The sequence below is a fragment of the Notechis scutatus genome, chromosome 1 (assembly GCF_049901735.1).
Source record: "Notechis scutatus isolate UNSWTSFEM ecotype Mainland chromosome 1, rNotScu1.2, whole genome shotgun sequence".
Classification (NCBI taxonomy): domain Eukaryota; kingdom Metazoa; phylum Chordata; class Lepidosauria; order Squamata; family Elapidae; genus Notechis; species Notechis scutatus.
In genome coordinates, this window is record NC_142009.1 from 323,822,234 (window position 1) to 323,840,315 (window position 18,082).

At 41.6% G+C, this 18,082-nt stretch overlaps 1 protein-coding gene across 11 annotated transcripts in view; it reads right to left on the reverse strand.

Moving 5' to 3' along the window:
- Positions 1-18,082, reverse strand: part of MYO9B (myosin IXB) — a 79,311-nt gene that overhangs the window by 59,695 nt on the left and 1,534 nt on the right. For all 11 annotated transcript variants that reach the window (XM_087952545.1, XM_087952541.1, XM_026670950.2 and 8 more), the window contains exon 2: positions 2,962-3,858. In XM_087952545.1, coding sequence (XP_087808671.1) covers positions 2,962-3,801 — 840 coding nt within the window. In that variant the 5' untranslated portion in view covers positions 3,802-3,858. The remainder of the gene's footprint in view (positions 1-2,961; positions 3,859-18,082) is intronic.

Sequence of the window (18,082 nt, forward strand, 5' to 3'; positions counted from 1 at the left end):
CCTAGATAGTAACACCAGATAGGGGAAAAAAGGACCAAATAAATAGTATGGCACAAGGAAGCTTCTTATATTCCTAATTTATATTGAAAAATACAGCAACTAGGAATACTTGAGACAAATTGTTTTTAAACAACGTAGCTCAATTCTAGATGTGGACATCTGATAGGTTTGTCCTTAAACCAATATAAATACATGTGCATATATGATGACCATAGACATGTCTCTTCCACCTGCTCTCCCCAACCCCCTGCTGTCAATTATTAGTAGCATCCGGTATTCTATAGTTAGCAGACCCAAAAGGGGCTTCTTCAGAATAATTTCCTGTTTTGGGTGAGAATTACAAGTGAAGCCTTCAAAGTCAGCACCACTTTGAAAAGTCAACTTCTGCTTTCTGTGGAATTATTGGAATAGGCAGATGCATGTAGGCATGCTAAACCATCTTGCTCATTCTGAGAACACCAAAAGCTTTTTATAAATTGAAAGAGAGAAAACAATATTCTAACAGTTTGCTGTATTTTGTAAGAAGCACAGATCCAAGAAAAAGGGGATATAGTACTGTGATGAAGAACTGCAAACCCCATAGTCTCTGATATGAATTCAGCCTTACCAAGAACACACCAAGACCATGGCTATTAAATAATCTGAACAACAATTTCATTCAAATCCACTATTTATACCTACAGTTTTTCAAAATGTAGTTTATAAGTGGTGTTATAACAATGTCATTATTTCAGCTCCCATTTATAAAAAACGTTAGCATAAAGAATCTAAACTGTATTCACCTAATGGACTACATTATACTGTGATCTGAATTATCTGGTTTTTGTGTTATCTGTTGTATCTTTTTCTGTACTGGTTTTTCAATATAATGTTATAGCTTTTATAGAATATTAACTGATTAAACAGAGCTAGTTTGATCTAGTGGTTAAGGCACCAGGCTAGAAAACAGGAGACTGAGTTCTAGTCCTGCCTTAGCTATGAAAGTTAGCTGGGTGACTTTGAGCCAGATGATGGTCTCTTTCAGCCCAACTCACCTTACAGGGTTGCTGCTGTGGGGAAAATAAGATGAGAAAGGGTATGTTCACCACCTTGCAAAAATAATGGTGGGACACAAATAAATAAATAAAATACAGAACTGCTGCTACAGGTAGTCCTTAATTTATGACCACAACAAAACCCCAAATTGTTGTTAAATGAGTTTTGGCCCATTTTACAATCCTATTTGCCCCTGTTAAGTCAATCGCTGCAGTTGTTAAATTAGTAACACAGTTGTTAAGTGAATCTGGCTTCTCCACTGACTTTGCTTGTCAGGTCACAAGGTTGCAAAAGACATGATCACATGACCCTGAGACACTGCAACCATCATAAATATGGACCAGTGGCTAAGATCCCTAATTTTGATCATGTGACCATAAGGGTGCTGCAACAGTTATGTGAAAAATGGCAATAAGTCCATTTTTCAGTGATGTTGTACCTTCAAACTAAACAAATGGTTTCTAAGCTGAGGACTACCTGTATGGATACTACCAAAATACAAGCAATCCCCGGGTTATGAGCGTTTCCTTAGCAATGTTCAACGTTACGTGACCAATACCCCCTAGGGTTTACGAACAATTCCAAAAACTATGAATCTTGCAGCACCACAGCAATTGTTCACCCTTACAAACAACTGCAGAGAGACTGCAACATTTGCTCTGCACTTTGCCAGCCAAAATGGAGGTTCGGAGGGGCAGGCCCATCCCTCCAAACCTCCATTTTGGCCTGTGCAGGGCTAAACAGAGCTCCATTTTGGCTGACAAACTGTCGGGTGAGGCCTGCAAAACCCTAAACGGAGCATTGGAGGGGTGCATGCGGCTGAGAGGCTGGAGAAGAGACAGCTTGCTAGATCTTCGCATGGTAAGTGACCAGGCATGGCAGGTTTGGGGGGGGGGAAGCAATTGTGGAGAGCATGAGGTATTTCAGCGGGTCAGGGAGGCCTTGGGTGGTCTTAAGCAGGTGGCCTGTTCCATCATGAGGCCCCCTACAGCCTTCCCCACCCTGAAATACCTCATGTACACTTAACGAGCTATGCATTCAATTAGCGAATGTGTGGGCAAAAGGAGGGAGTGATCGCTTTCAAGGTACACGATTCACTCCCATGAAACCTCGGGTTACGAATGGAATGGGCAGGCTCCATTACATTCATAACTCGAGGACTACCTGTAGTGTATAAATGCAGTGGAAGTGATTCATCTGTTCTATTAGCCTGAAAAATAAAGATCAAGAAGCATAAAAAAGCAGACTCAAAACAGAAGCCTACAATTAAAAAAAACTGAGACATATTGACTTCCAGATGTTACTGTACTAAAGCTTCCAACATCCTCAGCATGTACAACCAACAGGACTAATTCTGGCAGTTGTAGTCAGCCCATCTGAAAGGCCCTACATTTGATTTATAAGGTGATACTGTTATGTTCTGTGAAAAAATGTAAGTTGTATGAATTTCAGCTGTCTTTTTCTGGATTCACTAGTACTTAGCAATGAGGCTAGATGCAGACTTTAAAGGCAATTAGCGTCCAGCACCAAGTCTTGTTTCTTTATCTTCAGTTGTAAAAAACCTCACACAGCCAAATATGACTAAATAAGGCAAGATCTTTGAAAGCCAACACAGCCATTTACAAAAAAAAGAAAAAAATATTTCGGAAGGAAAAAGAAATATGTGGAGGAAGCTATTTTGGAAAGGTTTAGGAAAGTCTTGTGCAGGAAAAAAAAAGCCCAGCCAGAATTGGAAGAAAAGGTTTCATTTGAAAGCTTCCTTCCACATCGAAGTCTAAAACCTCAAAACATTGTGAAGTTTTAAAACCACACTGAAGTCATCTTTAATTATCTCAGTTAAGAAAGTATTTACAAATCTATATGCGTGTGTGCGTGCATGCGCATATTGAGGTACATGTATGTAAATATACTTTTTTTTTTTTTTACCTCCAGCACTGGTCCAGCTCCCAAAATAGTCCTCTCCACTCCGCTAGCATAACCCTTCTGACTCAGGGCGGTGAGGCAGTGGATCAGGAAGTTTGTGCTTTGGGTTTTTCCTGATCCACTCTCGCCAGAAATAACAATGCACTGATTCGTGTGTTTCTTCAGCATCGCGTGGTAGGCTACGTCAGCGATGGCAAAGATGTGGGGCTCCAACTTCCCAAGTTGGTGGTTCTCGTACATCTGGACGTACTTGGGGTTATAGATGGGCAGAAATTTGAAAGGGTTGATGGCAATGAGGATGCTGCCCACGTAGGTATAGATCTTCTGTTTCAGGAAACGACGCTTGAGGTTTTCCAATAGGGTGGTCTCCGTCAAGTTGGGGAGGTTACACATGTCATTGAAATGTTGCCAAGGAAGGAAGCCCCTTTCAACCAGTCGCCGGGCTTCCTCCTGGTTCTCTTCTTCACAGGTCTGCTGCATGTGGACGTATTTGATAGTCCCATCAGCATTCCTCTCTTGTAAAACAAAATAATAACCATCTTCCCGCGGATGGTCGTCCTGGGCCCGGCGGGGCCAAAGCAGAACCCTATGGACAGGAGGGTCATTCCCATCTAATACCCATTCCTCTCCCCCTGTCTCCTTCACCTCCACAAGTACATAATGCTTAGAGAGGTCCAAACTCAAGGAGCTGATAACATCCTTAATGACCTCGGTGGCTGTGGAATCCTTAGTCGCTGTTACCCTGCAACAGGAACTGTGTTCTGTTGAGAGCTGGGGGTAAATATGAAGGGCATAGATTACATTCTCTGGACCAGTTGCACTGCTGACATCTTTTAAACTCATCCTGGACCATGCCCTGCCACGGCATGCCGCCCCGGCTTGATGCACTGGGCCAGTTATCTGAAAACAAGGAAGGAGAATATCAGAAATATATCCCAATTTGAGATGCTGTCACAGCAGGCACAGAAGAGTAACGTCCCTAATCATTTTCCAGTGGGGTCAGGAGTTTGTGGTTGGCAAGATAAGACTGAAAAGGTAACAAGATAAGGCTAATAAAAAATGTAAATGTAATGACTAAAGAAAAAGCATAAGGTGAAGCAAACACGATAACATTGTCAACACCTATAAATGCATTTTTAAAACTTTGGATTGCAATATTGATTGGGTAAACAAATGCAAATTCCATACCCCCCCCGATTCCTAGCTGGTGTTTCACATTTTAACTATAATAACGGGAATGGGGGCACTCTAAAGGTGCAGGACAATCATAGGGTTCCTTTCTTCCAAGAATACAAGTTGTTTTTGCCACATTCCCATTTTTTTCTGCTATCTCCACAAAAGAGTTTCTTTGCAACCACACACACCAATCACTCAGCAGGAGGAAATAACTGTTGTGTTCTTAACTGAAGAAGCTTCTTGGATGAGAAGCAAAACATTTTCAAAGGAAAAAAAAACCAAAGTCCAGTTGTCTTTTGGAAAAAAAGCTCCTGTGGTGTCTAAGATGTAACTGTACAAAGGATCTCCTGGCCACAGCCTCCAACTGCTGTTCAAGCCAAAACTGGGAGTCCAGAAGGATTTCCAAGCTGTGAGACAAATTGATATTGACAGACCCCTGCCAAAACCTACAACCCGACCTAGGAATATTCTCAAGAATTTCTAACCAAATTGATATATCTGCAAACCTGCCAAAGAGACAGTTCAAGCCCATGCAGTGTAGATACAGAGAGCTTGAGCTCTAGGACAAAAAGTTCCAACAATGACATATCACCTCAGTAATTCACAAGTGGGAAGCCACTCTTTCCTCAAACTGCAATAAGGAGACATAAGCATTTTCCATCTATATATTCTACTTGCTAGCTTCCTGGAGATATTTGGCTAATCACTACAACTGCAGGCGGACTCAGTACTAGATTAATACTGTCTCAACAGTGAAAAGTCTACAAATCCACAGTACATTGAGTAAGACAGCGCCAAATCAAAGAAGAGCAGAGTTATTATATCTTGAAGTAATCTGAGTCCTTCCTTCAGCAAGACCACTAAGGACTTAATCTCTGTATGACCCAAAGGTGTTTTTCAAAAGGCAACTGAACTTTCTTGGGTTTTTTTTTTCCTTGAAACATTTCGCTTCTCATCCAAGAAGCTTTTTCAGTTCTGACCCATGACCCATATGACTGAGAATCTCCACAGACTTTTCTCTATGACTTTCCTCAGATATGTGTTACAATACAGAGGAATTTTAGCAATTGTCAAAATTGAGGAAACCACCTATTAACATTTTCATTGAGGAACTATTATAGTCTGCAGAATATCGTTTGAAAACCAAAATTCTATAGGAAGCGAAAGTTTCCTACAGGATGCAGCAACAACTTTTTTAAAATGCACCATCATGTAATAACTGGCTTACAGATAAATACTCAGTTGTCATGACTGCTGTATTCTATGTTCAGGACCTCTTACTTTCAGTTTATCAGAAAGGAGTACTTGCCCTAAAGAGAAATGCAGAAAAATTAACAACTAAGGCTACTATACAAGAGAACATTAGTACGCAGCAAGTTTTTATCCAAGGATTTTTAATTTTTTCCTCTAAAGAACAGAAACAAAAATGTGCATTTGAAAAATGAAAAAGAAACAGTAAGATACCCTTTACACCTCATACATTTTAATAGACTCAATAAAGGCAACGTCTTATCTTTAGAATAGAATTTTAATTCAGCAAATTGAATTCATTTTATTTCCAATCTCATAAAACAGATTTAGTTGTAAAACATCTCACGCATCCCGCATTCTAAGAGAAAATTACTTTGCCTACATACGAAGCAGTGGTTATTATTCTGAGCATGGCTATGCAACTGGATTGAAATCCAAACAGTCTACACTGCAAATCAGACTATTAAAAACATAACAGGTCAAAAATGTTTTGATAGTGTAGGCAGATTAACTGAGAAAGCCTCCCTAAATACTGGTTATGCCTACCCCAAGGGTTGAACCATCTTCTGAAGAAAACTGATGTGGGAGGAACTGCATAAGAGATAAAAAGGGAAAGACTCCTTAAATATGCTACAAAAATGAGTAAGATAAAAATAGCATGTAAGAAAAGAGCCATTGGCCTTACCTGAACCGCATCTTCTAGTTGTACTGGAGGAGAATCCAAAGCATGCGTAGTCTCTGCTTCCTTGCTTGAAGACTGAGTCAATCAAAGCTTAGTCCTGCCTCCTCCTATTGAGCATGCCCAGTTTTTGATGAAGGCTAAATGATTGACTTGGAGATTTTCTTGGTGCTCTTCCTGGACGTTCCTGAACTCAGGATCCGACATTCATCAGGGTGGGTTTGGATTCTCCTCCAGCACAACTAGAAGATGCGTTTCAGGTAAGACCAACGCTCTTTCTCAGTTGTACTGGTTGGAGAATCCAAAGCATGGGACATACCAAAGCTGACTGTCCTAAGGATGGGTAGTAGTCTGGTCCTGAATCCCCACCTCCGTATGCACTCTCTTATGGATAAGGCCAGTTCGGATATCTGTCTGGCCGATGTAATGGCTACTAGGAAAATCACCTTAAGGGTGAGCAAATGTAAGCTAGCCGATCGCAGTGGCTCGAATGGCTCTATCATGAGCGCTCTCAGCACCTTGGTCAGATCCCAGGTGGAATACCTGTGTTATCACTGGTAGTTTTAAATTGTGGCTCCTCTGATGAACGTACGCACCAGCGGATGCTGGGCGAGAGACTCTGAGGTCCCACAACCCAAAACTGATGCTATTGCCGCTATCTGCCTACATAAAGTATTGGGGGGACAGGCCCTTATCCAGACCCTCCTGGAGAAAATCTAGAATCTGTGTCACCAACACTGTGGTTGGTTTGAGATGAGTCTTAGAGCACCAACCACAGATGCTCTCCAGGTAGCAACATAAATTCTGTTGGTGGAAGGCCTCCTAGAGGCCTGGAGTGTCTGTATGACCTTGGTTGAACATTTCAACTGGCTCAGTGAGACCCTTTCAAGTGCCAGACGGTCAGTTGGAGCCACTGTGGTTCTGGGTGCTGTACTGCCCTCTGGCTCAAGGCTATCTTGTCTGGAGGGATTCTCCATGGTCTGGCTACCAACAGATCAAGCAGATCTGTGTACCATGGCCATCTGGGCTAGTGGGGTGCTACGAGTAAGACCTCAGCCTCTTCCTCCGTTACTCTTTTGATTACTCTCAGGATCAATGGGTGTGGGGGAAGTAGACCCCTGGGCCATGCCCCTTGGAGAGGATTGGCTCTTTCTGCCCTCAGTGTTGGGAATCTTGAATAGAATCTCGGCAGTTGCGTATTTGTTGAGGGCGCAAACAGATCCAGGACTGGCCTCCCGAACCTATGTGACAATTCTCTGAACAGGTCTGGGTGTAGATGCCATTCTGAGTGGTTGACTGTTGCCCTGCTGAGCCAGTCCACCTGTACGTTTTCCATATCCCAGATATGTTCTGCTCTGATGGACAGGAGATGTCTCTTTGCCCAGCGGCCTAAGCGCTCCGCTTCCTGCATGTTTGGGAGTGGGTCCCACCCACCTGTTGATATGCTCCTTGGCTGCCACATTGTCCACCAGGATTAGGACATGTTGACCTACTGCACTTGCCTTGAATGTCCTTAGAGACAGTTGCATCACTCTGAGCTCCAGCCAGTTGATATTGTTTCTGAGGTCTGCCTCGGACCACTGACCCTGTGTGATTTGAGACTGGCAGTGGGCGCCCCAGCTAAACAGGGGGGCGTCTGTTGTAATGGTCAATCAATTGGGTTCCTTGAACCCGTATCCACTGGTCATTGTCTGTGACCTCCACAACTGGAGGGATTGCTTCATTCTTGGTGGGACCCGCACCTTGGTTTTCACATTGCTCTTGCCGTCTCCCTGGTAAGGTAATAGGAACCATTGCAAGGTTCTTGCATGCAGTCGAGCCCAAGGTACTATTGAGATGCACAATATCACCTTCCCTAGTAGTTGTGAGAACAAGTCCAGGGCCACCACTGGTGCTGTGATCACCTGGCCTATCATTGCATTTATGCTGGTCCACCGCTCCTGAGACAGATAAACCCCGCAAGAGTGGGTCTCTATGACTGCCCCCATGTGTTGCAGCCGGCTTGTCGGAGCCAGATGGCTCTTTCTCAAAGTTCACTGGAAACCCGTGTTCCTGTAATGTTCGTATTGTGGTCTCTATGTACTCCCTTGCCCTTAGGGGGGGAGGAGGACTGTTGTCATGCCCCTGGTGGAGTCTGACTCTGAGGAAGAGGAGGCACAGCCAACAGGGAGTGGGAGTGTGGCTCCAGAGGTGGTGGAGGAGGCTGGGGAAGGGCAGAGACCGGCTGAGCAGTCAGAGGAGGATCCAGGCCCATCCCCTATCCATCCTAGGTCACGCAGGGAGGAGAGGATTAGGGAAAAGTGAGGTCTACTCAACAGGAGATTACCATGATCCTCCTCATGGCTTGCAGGTGGGAGCTATGTATATAAGTTTGCAACTGCGCAGTTAGAATTTGCAGCAGTCAATTTAGTGTTCAACTTGAAAGAGGTTATCTTTGCTGGCGTTTTCCCATGCGCTTTTCTTGGTTATTTTCCTGGAGTTTATGATTAGTTATCTTGGCTTGCTTTGGAACTCTCATCAATGCGGTTTTTTTTGGTTTTCTGTTTGTCTCATTATTTACTTTTGTGACTTTAAACTGTGCCTAATAAAACAGTGAATTTAAGTTGAAGGCCTTACCGGACTTTAATATATGTTTTGGGTTATTTTGAGAGACTATGGGTCATCACAACTGTATCAATATGTCTTCAAGGTAGCATTGGAGGCATATGGGTATTGTTCTGAGATGGGCCGCCGTCAGCACCATGGTGAACATTCTGGGCATTGAGAATAGCCTGAACGGTAGGGCCCTGTATTGGTAATGTCTTCCTGTGTAACAAAATCGCAGGAATCTTTGATGTGGTTGGGCAACTGGGATGTGCAAATATGCCTCAGTGAGGTCTACTGACGTCAGGACATCTCCCTCTCGGATATTCCCCAGAATTGACTGTAGAGATTGCATCTTGAATCTTTTGCACTATGTGCTTGTTCACAGTCTTTTGAGATCTAAAATTGGTCTCCACCCACCCACCCCCTATGCCTTCTGTCCTTGTTCGTCCTCTGGCACTGGTTGGACAACCTGAATGCCCAACAGATGTTGAACTGCTGTTCCCATGATGCCCCTTTTGGCTCTGTCTCTTGAAATTGGGCACCTTCTAAAGCAGCGGTCACCAATTGGTTGGTCGCAGCCTGCTGGTGGGCTGTGAGAAAATTTTGGTGGGCCGCAGAGAAATCTCACCCCCAGAGTACCCCCCAAAAGCAATTAATCCAGGCTGTGCAGAAACACAAGGCTGCACCGCCCACATGGCCCGCGGGAACCCTCCCCGCCCACTCACTCCTTACCCAGCAAACCTGCTTGCTAAATTGCTATTTTTTCTTTTTTGGACCATCAGCTGTTCTGCTGTGCCAGGAGATTTAGATTAGCTAGGAAGCAGGAAATGGTTGGATGTTTTGCTTTCTAGCTAGTCTTTAGATCTTCAGCTCTGCTTTTAAGCACAGCTGAACCTCCCCTAGGACTGAAGGTTCTATTATTCAGTGCAGACTCACAGCAAGCAAATTTTATGTGACAGTCTCAGGTAGCTGATGGCAGATAAATAGATCACTGAATGAGTCTGTGAGCAACATAATCTGCCTGCCTGCTTTGCCTGATTTTGGGTAAAAGTTGCTTTTTTAATAAAAAAAAGAATCAATATTTATATACATGGTGTGTTGTGAGTTAATTTTGTGAGTTTGCTTGCAAGCAAATTTTATGTGACAGACTGAGCTAGCCGATGGCAGATAGATTTCTGAATGAATCTGTAATTCTGTGAGCAACTCAATCTGCCTGTCTGCTTTGCCTGATTTTGGGTAAAAGTTGCTCTTTTTTTAACAAAAAAAAATCAATATTTATATATTTATATTATTTACCACGCCCAGCCAGTCACATGACCAAGCCACATCCACAAATTAGGCCATGCCCACAGAACCGATTAGTGATCCCAGGGATTTATAATTATGAGTTTGGTGGTCCCTGAGGTCCAAAAGGTTGGAGACCCCTGTTCTAAAGGACTTTGGAGGTGTGGAGAGAAATTCCACAGCTAGGCCTTGTTTTATTGTGTTCAGGACCCACTTGTCCATTGTTGTTGCTATCCATCGGTCTGCAAATAGGCCCAGTCTTCCGTCGATGGGTGCGCTGCTCTGGTTGTTACTTTGTGTGGCGGAAGGGCCTGCTGGTGAACACCCTGAATGGTCGCTTTCCTTGAAATCGTTGACCGCCCCTGTCTCTAAATCCGGCTCTGTCCAGTTGTTGGGCCTGCGTGTGTGCGTGTGTGGTGTCTGAGACTGCTGGGAGTAACCGAAGCCTCCTCCAATGGCTGGAAAGGACTGCCTTCGCGTGTAAGATGAAGGCTGCTGCTCTGCTTGGCCATATCTCCTAGGCAAGATCTTCCTCTTGTCCTTGGTCTCCACCAGCACGGATTCAATGGCTTCCCCAAATAGTTTTTTCCCCTTAACTGGGCAGAAGCTAGTTTCCACTTGTGCTTCAACTCCGCCTGCCAGTGGTGGAGGCAAACCAGGCGCCTAACTGCTACTGAAGCTGCGATGGCCTTGGTAGTGTATTTGACACCATTAAGAGTGGCATCGGCTGTGAATTCCACTGTTGCTATCATTTTGTTCAGATCCTGGTGTGATTCGAAGATCACCAGGTGGTACCTTTTCCTGCATTTGGTGAAGCCGTATCAGGACTGCCCTGCTGGAGAATGACGCAGTTGAGGTTGCCTTCACTGCCCATGCTGCTGCCTGGTGGGCCTTCTGGAGAGTCTGTTCTGCCATCTTGTCTTCTCCTTTCAGGCCCTCCTCCATAGAAGCAGCCACTGGCCCATCTATTGTTGGTACCTGAATCATTTCAGTCAGCTCCACATTGTAAAACTTCTTTTCAGTCCCACCTGGTATAGGGAATATCACTGGTCGGTCCAATTGCCCTTCTATCACCTCCTTGACCAGCTCGGATGAATTAGAATTAGAAGTACTTTATTGTCACTGTACGAGTACAACGAAACTGTGGAAGGCACTATCTCACATGCCACCTTAGTTCTTGCAAAGAGACAGTCTTTTGGGTCTGAAGAATCTGTTGCTGTGGTAGTCCCCAGGCCTGCTGCTGCTTTGGCTTTACCTAGCAGCATCTTAAACAGATGCTGGCGAAACAGGCCAGTGAATGCTGGGGCTGCCACATTTTCTTCCTCATCAGAAAATGCCGTTTCCTTCTGCTCTTCCCTCCCTGAGACCGAAGCCTCATTTTGGGTGTAGGACTGTATTGAATTGGTTCTCTGGAAATTCAATTCCTCCCTTGTCTCCCTGGCTAGTAAGGGATGCTACTTATCAGGTATTCTCTCATCTTTCACTGGGTTAGGCTGATGACCTTGTTTCTCCCTAACCTCTGTTAGCATTTCTAACATCAGGGCCTTCATTTCATCCCTAAAGGTAGGCTCTCTGAGCCCTGCTGCTGTAGGGGTAAAGCTGGCCTCGGGTGCCAGTCTCCTCCTCTTTGAGGAAGGTTCCCAACTATTACTGAAACCCTGGGAGCTTCCCCATCTCTCTGATGAATACTCACTCTCTTTCAGACAAAGAGCTGGCTGAATACACTGCTCACCAGCCCCCTCTGGTGTTGCAGTCCAGGCGGTGTTCTCTTCTTGCTTCATTTCTATTGGTCTATTTGTTGACGCGCGGGAATTTCCATTCCTCTCCGCCTCCTTTTCTATCCTTGCAAAACTCTTTTCAATGGCTCTTTGTCTCCTTAATGCCTCCCTTTCATTGGCTTTGAAAACCCTGTGAAAGGGTTTTTCTTTCTCATCCATCATCGTTGTGGTTTTCCTAGTGACCATTACCTTGGCCAGACGGATCTCCAAACTGGCAGTTCTATCCATAAGGGCCCAGCTCGCTCTACTCACAGTTCGCTGATTTGCTTTCTTTTTGTGTTCTTTTGAGGTGATCTGGAATCCAAAGTGTGACTAAATTTTCTTTTCTCTTGAGTACCCTCTCCGTGCGTCTTTCTTGCATGAAGTCAAAAACTGGGCATGCTCAGTAGGAGGAGGTGGGACTAAGCTTTAATTGACTCAGTCTTCAAGCAAGAAAGCAGAGACTACCTTTGGATTCTCCGACCAGGACAACTGAGAAGTTGTTTATTTTATATCTGAAAATGATAAAAATGACTGATACAAAGATAACACAAATTAATTCCACCAATATTATAAGCAGTTTGCACCAAAGGTTATTCAAATATTTTTTTCATCTCAAAAGCACACTTCTGTGCCCTAAGCTATTTAGTATATATATGAAACTATTAGGAAAGGTTATCTAGAGTTTTGAAGTGTAGTACTTTCAGGATGCTGACAAGTTCTAACCGTAGGTGTGCATAACAAGCCGCCATGAACTCTGAATAAAAATTCACATATTATATAAATGATGTAGTTATGATTGCATCATATATGACACACTTACTCTATGTAATTTACAATATCTGTATGATGATGTTGCATGTTATAATTGTTATAATGTTGAAACATGCATGTTATAATTTGTCCTCACCACACCCATTTTTCCATTAATGCCTACATACCCAGCCCTATCTTTTCTTGATATCACAATTTTAAATCCTGGTGTGATTTCATGGATAGTATGAGGGGGGAAATGTAATCTAGTCAAAGAAAATACAGTTTTTACTGAGTTCAAAGGGAAATCAAGGAAGAGATTCAATCGCCCTATTCTTCCTTCTGAGTACAGGTAATCCTTGACTTACAACTGTAATGGAGCCTGCCCATTACTGTCTTAAATTGTGATTATCATAAAGTGAGTCAATTGAGTGGACCCATTTTTATGATTGTTTTGTGGTAGTCGTTAAACAAAACCATTATTCACTATAGGGTGTTTTTAGCCAAAACTTCAAAACATGTGACCATGCAAATGGCCATAAATAGGGAAAGGCAACCATCAGAACTAGCTCATAAGTACTTTTGGGGGTCCATTGCAACTATGGATGGTCTATAAGTGACCAATTGTAAATTGAGGATTAGTTATACTCAGATACACAATTCAGGTATATTGAACTGGGATGTCCACATTTCATTGTGACCAGTAAGGCTTTTGTAAAAAATAAAATGAATATTCCAGCTGTACTTTTTCCTAAAAATTCCAGATGTAGCCATGGTAACACGCCTCAATTACCTTATACTTGGATTACTGTAGAATATCTTGTAGGGCTGTCTGGCTATGATATGTCAGATTCCCTTGTTTTAAAGCTTTATTAGCAACTTATCACTTATTGGGCATAATGTGACTTGCACATTGTTTGATATATTGCATTCTCCTTTACAAATCTGACCAGAATCTTTAGAAGATACCCTTTTCACTGCCTCACCATTATGGAGGCATATATAGTAAGAACATAAATAGTCTTTCAAATGAGTACTTGGAAGCTGTGAAATTTCTTGCCAAGGTGAGATTCCTTTTTTCTCCATTATCTTGGTATTGAGAGAGAACATGTTTCAAATCAGGCCATCTAAACAGAAGCTATACTTGGATGATGTATCTGTTTTACCAGAGTCTTAATTAGATTTTAACTGCATGTGTACAAACACACATTTTATTTTTGTAGAGCCATTTCCAGAAAGTTTTGGCAGAAAGTCATTATACTGTATATTAAGTATTTATATCACAACTGAAATATTTGTAATCTAAATAGTATTCCTCTCACTTGTCAGATCAATAGCCTCTCATCTTGATGTTAGATAGCAGAGTCCCTCTATATCTGAGGTTAAGGGTAGATCAGAAGTGCAACTACAGGAAAGTATATTGACACAATACAAAGAAGGACACAACTATATTAAGAACCCTACTATAAATTCATTTACCAAACTGGCAACTGAAAAGAGAAATCAAAACAGAAAAGGCTTTGTGTTTCCTGGCTGTAAGCTTTGCCAGAATGAACTGGCTGCAGCATGACTGCTAAACAGATCTATTTAAGGAAAAATTAAGGATTAAGCAAGTTGTCTATGCATATCCAAAGGGAAACGTCAGTTTTCAAGGCAGAAAAAGTCATTCCTTATTTCCTAGGGAATATATGACACATGGGAGATTACTTCTCCTTTTAGTTAACCCACGCTGCTACCTCAAAGGGAAGCTGAAACAGATGAAACCGGCTGAATATGTATGTGGGATAAGAATAAATGTGACCATTTCAAACATTTTTTCTGCCAGACAAACTATAAACTTATAAGAGACAAAAAAAAGCAGGGGGGGGGGGAATCTATTTGTGACTTAGAAAACATTCTGCAGTGTATTTTTATTGAATTCTTCCAATTTTAAAGGTTAAAATCCAGAGCAGCTCCTGTGTGGGCTCATGTTCTAACCTTTTTCAGTTAGCTGATGTACAATTTATAAAGAAGGGAATCTTTAGCTTGTATATCTTATGGCTACAACAAAACATTTTAGGGCATATTCCCCCCAAGTCCGTCCAAAGCAGTGGTTTGGTCTACATAAACCCATAATTTTAAATTGCATGCTTAACTAGTGAATCATGCCAATGCTAAAACGGGAAAGCTAGCATTATAACAAAGTAGCGCAAGAAGGAAGAAAAAGAAAAGGCAGTAATGGCCATTTCAAGAATCCTTCATTTTTATATAAACATTTTAGCATGTATTTATATAGCACCTTATTGCAGGCTCAATTCTTAGCAGAAATTAAAGACTTCTGCAGATTACAGTTAACAATTTATTTATTAAATTTGTGTGCCACCCATCTCACTGCAAGGTGACTCTGGCAGCTTACAACATCATACAATAAGAGATAGATGGACAGACGGATGGGTGGAATAGAAAATTGTAAGAGAAAAAAAGATAAACTATTAAAAAACTGACCAAGCTGCAGAAAAATTATAGAGACTGGAACAGTTCTTATATGGAAAATGTTGAAAGATATAGCTTTTCATTACTATATATGGAGTCCAGAAAGAGAAGACTTGGCAGAAGAATACAAAATAATGATAATATGGATAATATTTTCCTTATTGATCTTATGATAATAAACCCTATTCAGTCAAACTGACTACTGGAAGAATCAGGACAGGTAAAAATATGTGTTCACAGCTATGGAACAATCTTGCACGATGCTTACAAGAGCCCTACTAAATCCTTCTCCATCCATGCTTCATTTCACCACTGAGGGGAAGTCAGAAATAAACACAGAGCATCTGTTTGCTCTATCAATGCCAAGGACATCATGTTGTATATACATGGATACAGAAAGGCATCCTAGGTTTATTATCCTAGACCAGTAGATGGGGAATTCTGGGAGCTGAAATCCACCCAACTTAAACATTGCCAAAGTTGAGAAACATTGTCCTAGATACAACAGCTGCCCAACTTACACTGAAATATACATATACATGCATTATATCCTGAAAACTGCTCAGTTTCTACATCTCATTAAAAATGCCATCCTTTATCAGAACTGAACTAAGCAAACTAATCCTTTCCTCTTTTAATTTGGAATCTAAATAGATAGCAATAGCAATGCTTTACAGCCCTCTCTAAGCGGTTTACAGAGCCAGCATATTGCCAATAATCTGGCTCCTCATTTTACCCACCTTGAAAGAATAGAAGGCCGAGTCAACCTTGAGCCTGGTGGGATTTGAACTGCCAAACTGCAGACAGCCGGCAGGCAGCAGAAATAGCCTGCAGCACTGCATTCTAACCACTGCGCCAGTGCAGCTCAAATAGATGCTTTGGGACTGGCTATTAAGTAGCTGATCTTCCTTTGTAACAGGCTAAAACTTTCTCTCTTCTCGATCCTTCCATGAACTATACTAAACTCTCTCACTTAATTCCTTCTAGTTTACCACTACAGGGAAAACTGCTAGATTGGTTGAGAGTACAATCCTAGAGACAGTTTTGAGCAGATATCCAACAGTAACCGTTTATAAAGGAAAGCGATTCCAAAAGCGATCTGGATCTTAAAACGGTCGCTTATATATTCAAGAGTTGCATTCTCTTAAATATACATCCAACAATAAGCACTCACCTTTACCATCTATCAATATTCAATCACGGATTATAAAAAAGGAGTTATGAAGTGCATAAACATCCAAGTCAAAAGGTTTATTCATATGTCTGGTTATTCAGTTAGTCTCACTTATGAATCATTCTTTATCAGCAAACTAAGCCTTCATAAAGTTTCAGCCAAGCAGACATTATCCTTTACAATTTTTATCAGGTAGCATTTAATTCTCGTTATTTCTTTCAGCTAGGGAATTTCTTTTAGGTTTCATAGCATGAGCAGAACAAAACCCAGGAATCTGACAGCCATATCTTATAACTCAGGAATCCAACATGGTGCAGATGTTAATTTGGGGGCTGATTTGCTTGACAGAGAAAAAGAACTGAGTCAATCTCTGGGGGAAAAATGATCTCTTTGTTTAGTCAGCCAGTCATCCTCGAGACTCAGTGTAAAACGCATGGCTCAATTTGGAACAGAGAGGAAGTTATCAAGAACATCTGCCGACAAGCAATGCTGGGTGGCAGGCAGATTACTTTAGGAGTAGGAAATAAAGGACCCCAAATAAGAAGCCGAGGGGCCTACTTCAAGTTCTTCTATCTGCAGACAAAACAGTTTCTGAAATTCAAAACCAAAAGAAAGAACTTGGTGAAACCAGGAAGAAACCAAGAAGACTTTCTTTTTAAAAAGTACACATAAGATCAACATTCACTTCTGGCTGGAACATATATAGCTCCTATGTTGACTTTTTCCTCACACACACAAAAGCAAACATTCACTTTTCATTGGTTAATATATCAACATATATTCGCCCTCAAAGTAGTACGGATCAAATAATATTCATTTTACTTACATGCCAACTCTGTTGTGATTAGTTAGAATACAGAAACTAATTGGATGTGGGGGAATAATAGGGATTTAAACTCAATTCTGATCATATTAGTCTAAATTTCATGTAACTATCTTCATTGTTGCCCTGAGGACAGAGGCATTTATCATGGATTTCACTGCCAATCATTTTAATTAGACAGAATGTCTTTAAAATGTTGCCCTATTTTTCAATAACGAAAATTTAAATACATGGCTGGCTTTTTTAGAACCTTAATAGGTTGTATGACTAAAAAACAATAATTAGCTGCAAAGACGAAAACTCAACAGCTATCCAAACCACATGGGTGTGAACATTCAATACTTCATGAAATCTTGTGATGTAATCTTGGGACATGTAACTTCACAGCAGTTTCAGCCCCAGTTTGCGTTTTAAACACAGTCAGATGAATTTCAAACACAAAGAACAGAAACAACCAGTTCTAAAAAGGTGTGTTAATGAGTTTTTTGACATCTGCCAGAAAATCAGACACAACTACTGTAAGTTTCCTGCTACCATTATAACTAATCTCCAGACATGTCAAACTCCCAAATGGGCAGTCTTATTAGTAATGTGTCTACTAAGCAAGCTGATGTAAGACGACAGAGTCCTAATTGGAAATGCTCTTCAAAAACATTAGTAGTTCAAGCACAATTTGAGGCTGGTGGGCAAAAGAGCTCAACCACTAACCCATAGTCTTAATTGTAGGGAAGCAAGCAGAAAGAGGGGTGGGGCACATTTCTCAGTTAAGTAACTACCATGAAATTATAGAAACTAGTTCCCTTTGGCATTAACAGTTTTACCCAGTTAAGATGCACACATGTACTTTAAAAAAGTTTTTAACAGTGCATCAAATAATATTCAGACTACCCACTCAACTAAAAACCAAATTTAAACTTTAAATATGGAACTCTTCATTCTTCTGTTCTTTTCACTGTGTGGTCATCCCAATAACCTATTAAATGGAAGGCTAGATAACAATGGAGATATCAACTCTCAATTTTCTTTCCCCATCTAAAACAGGATCATCAAGGATCACTTCACAGGCTCCTTTTTCAAATTACTGAGAAAATATTTTAAATGCTCCTCATTCTTGAAAAGTGTATCAATATGTACAACATACACAACTTATTCTACAGTCCACAGATCAA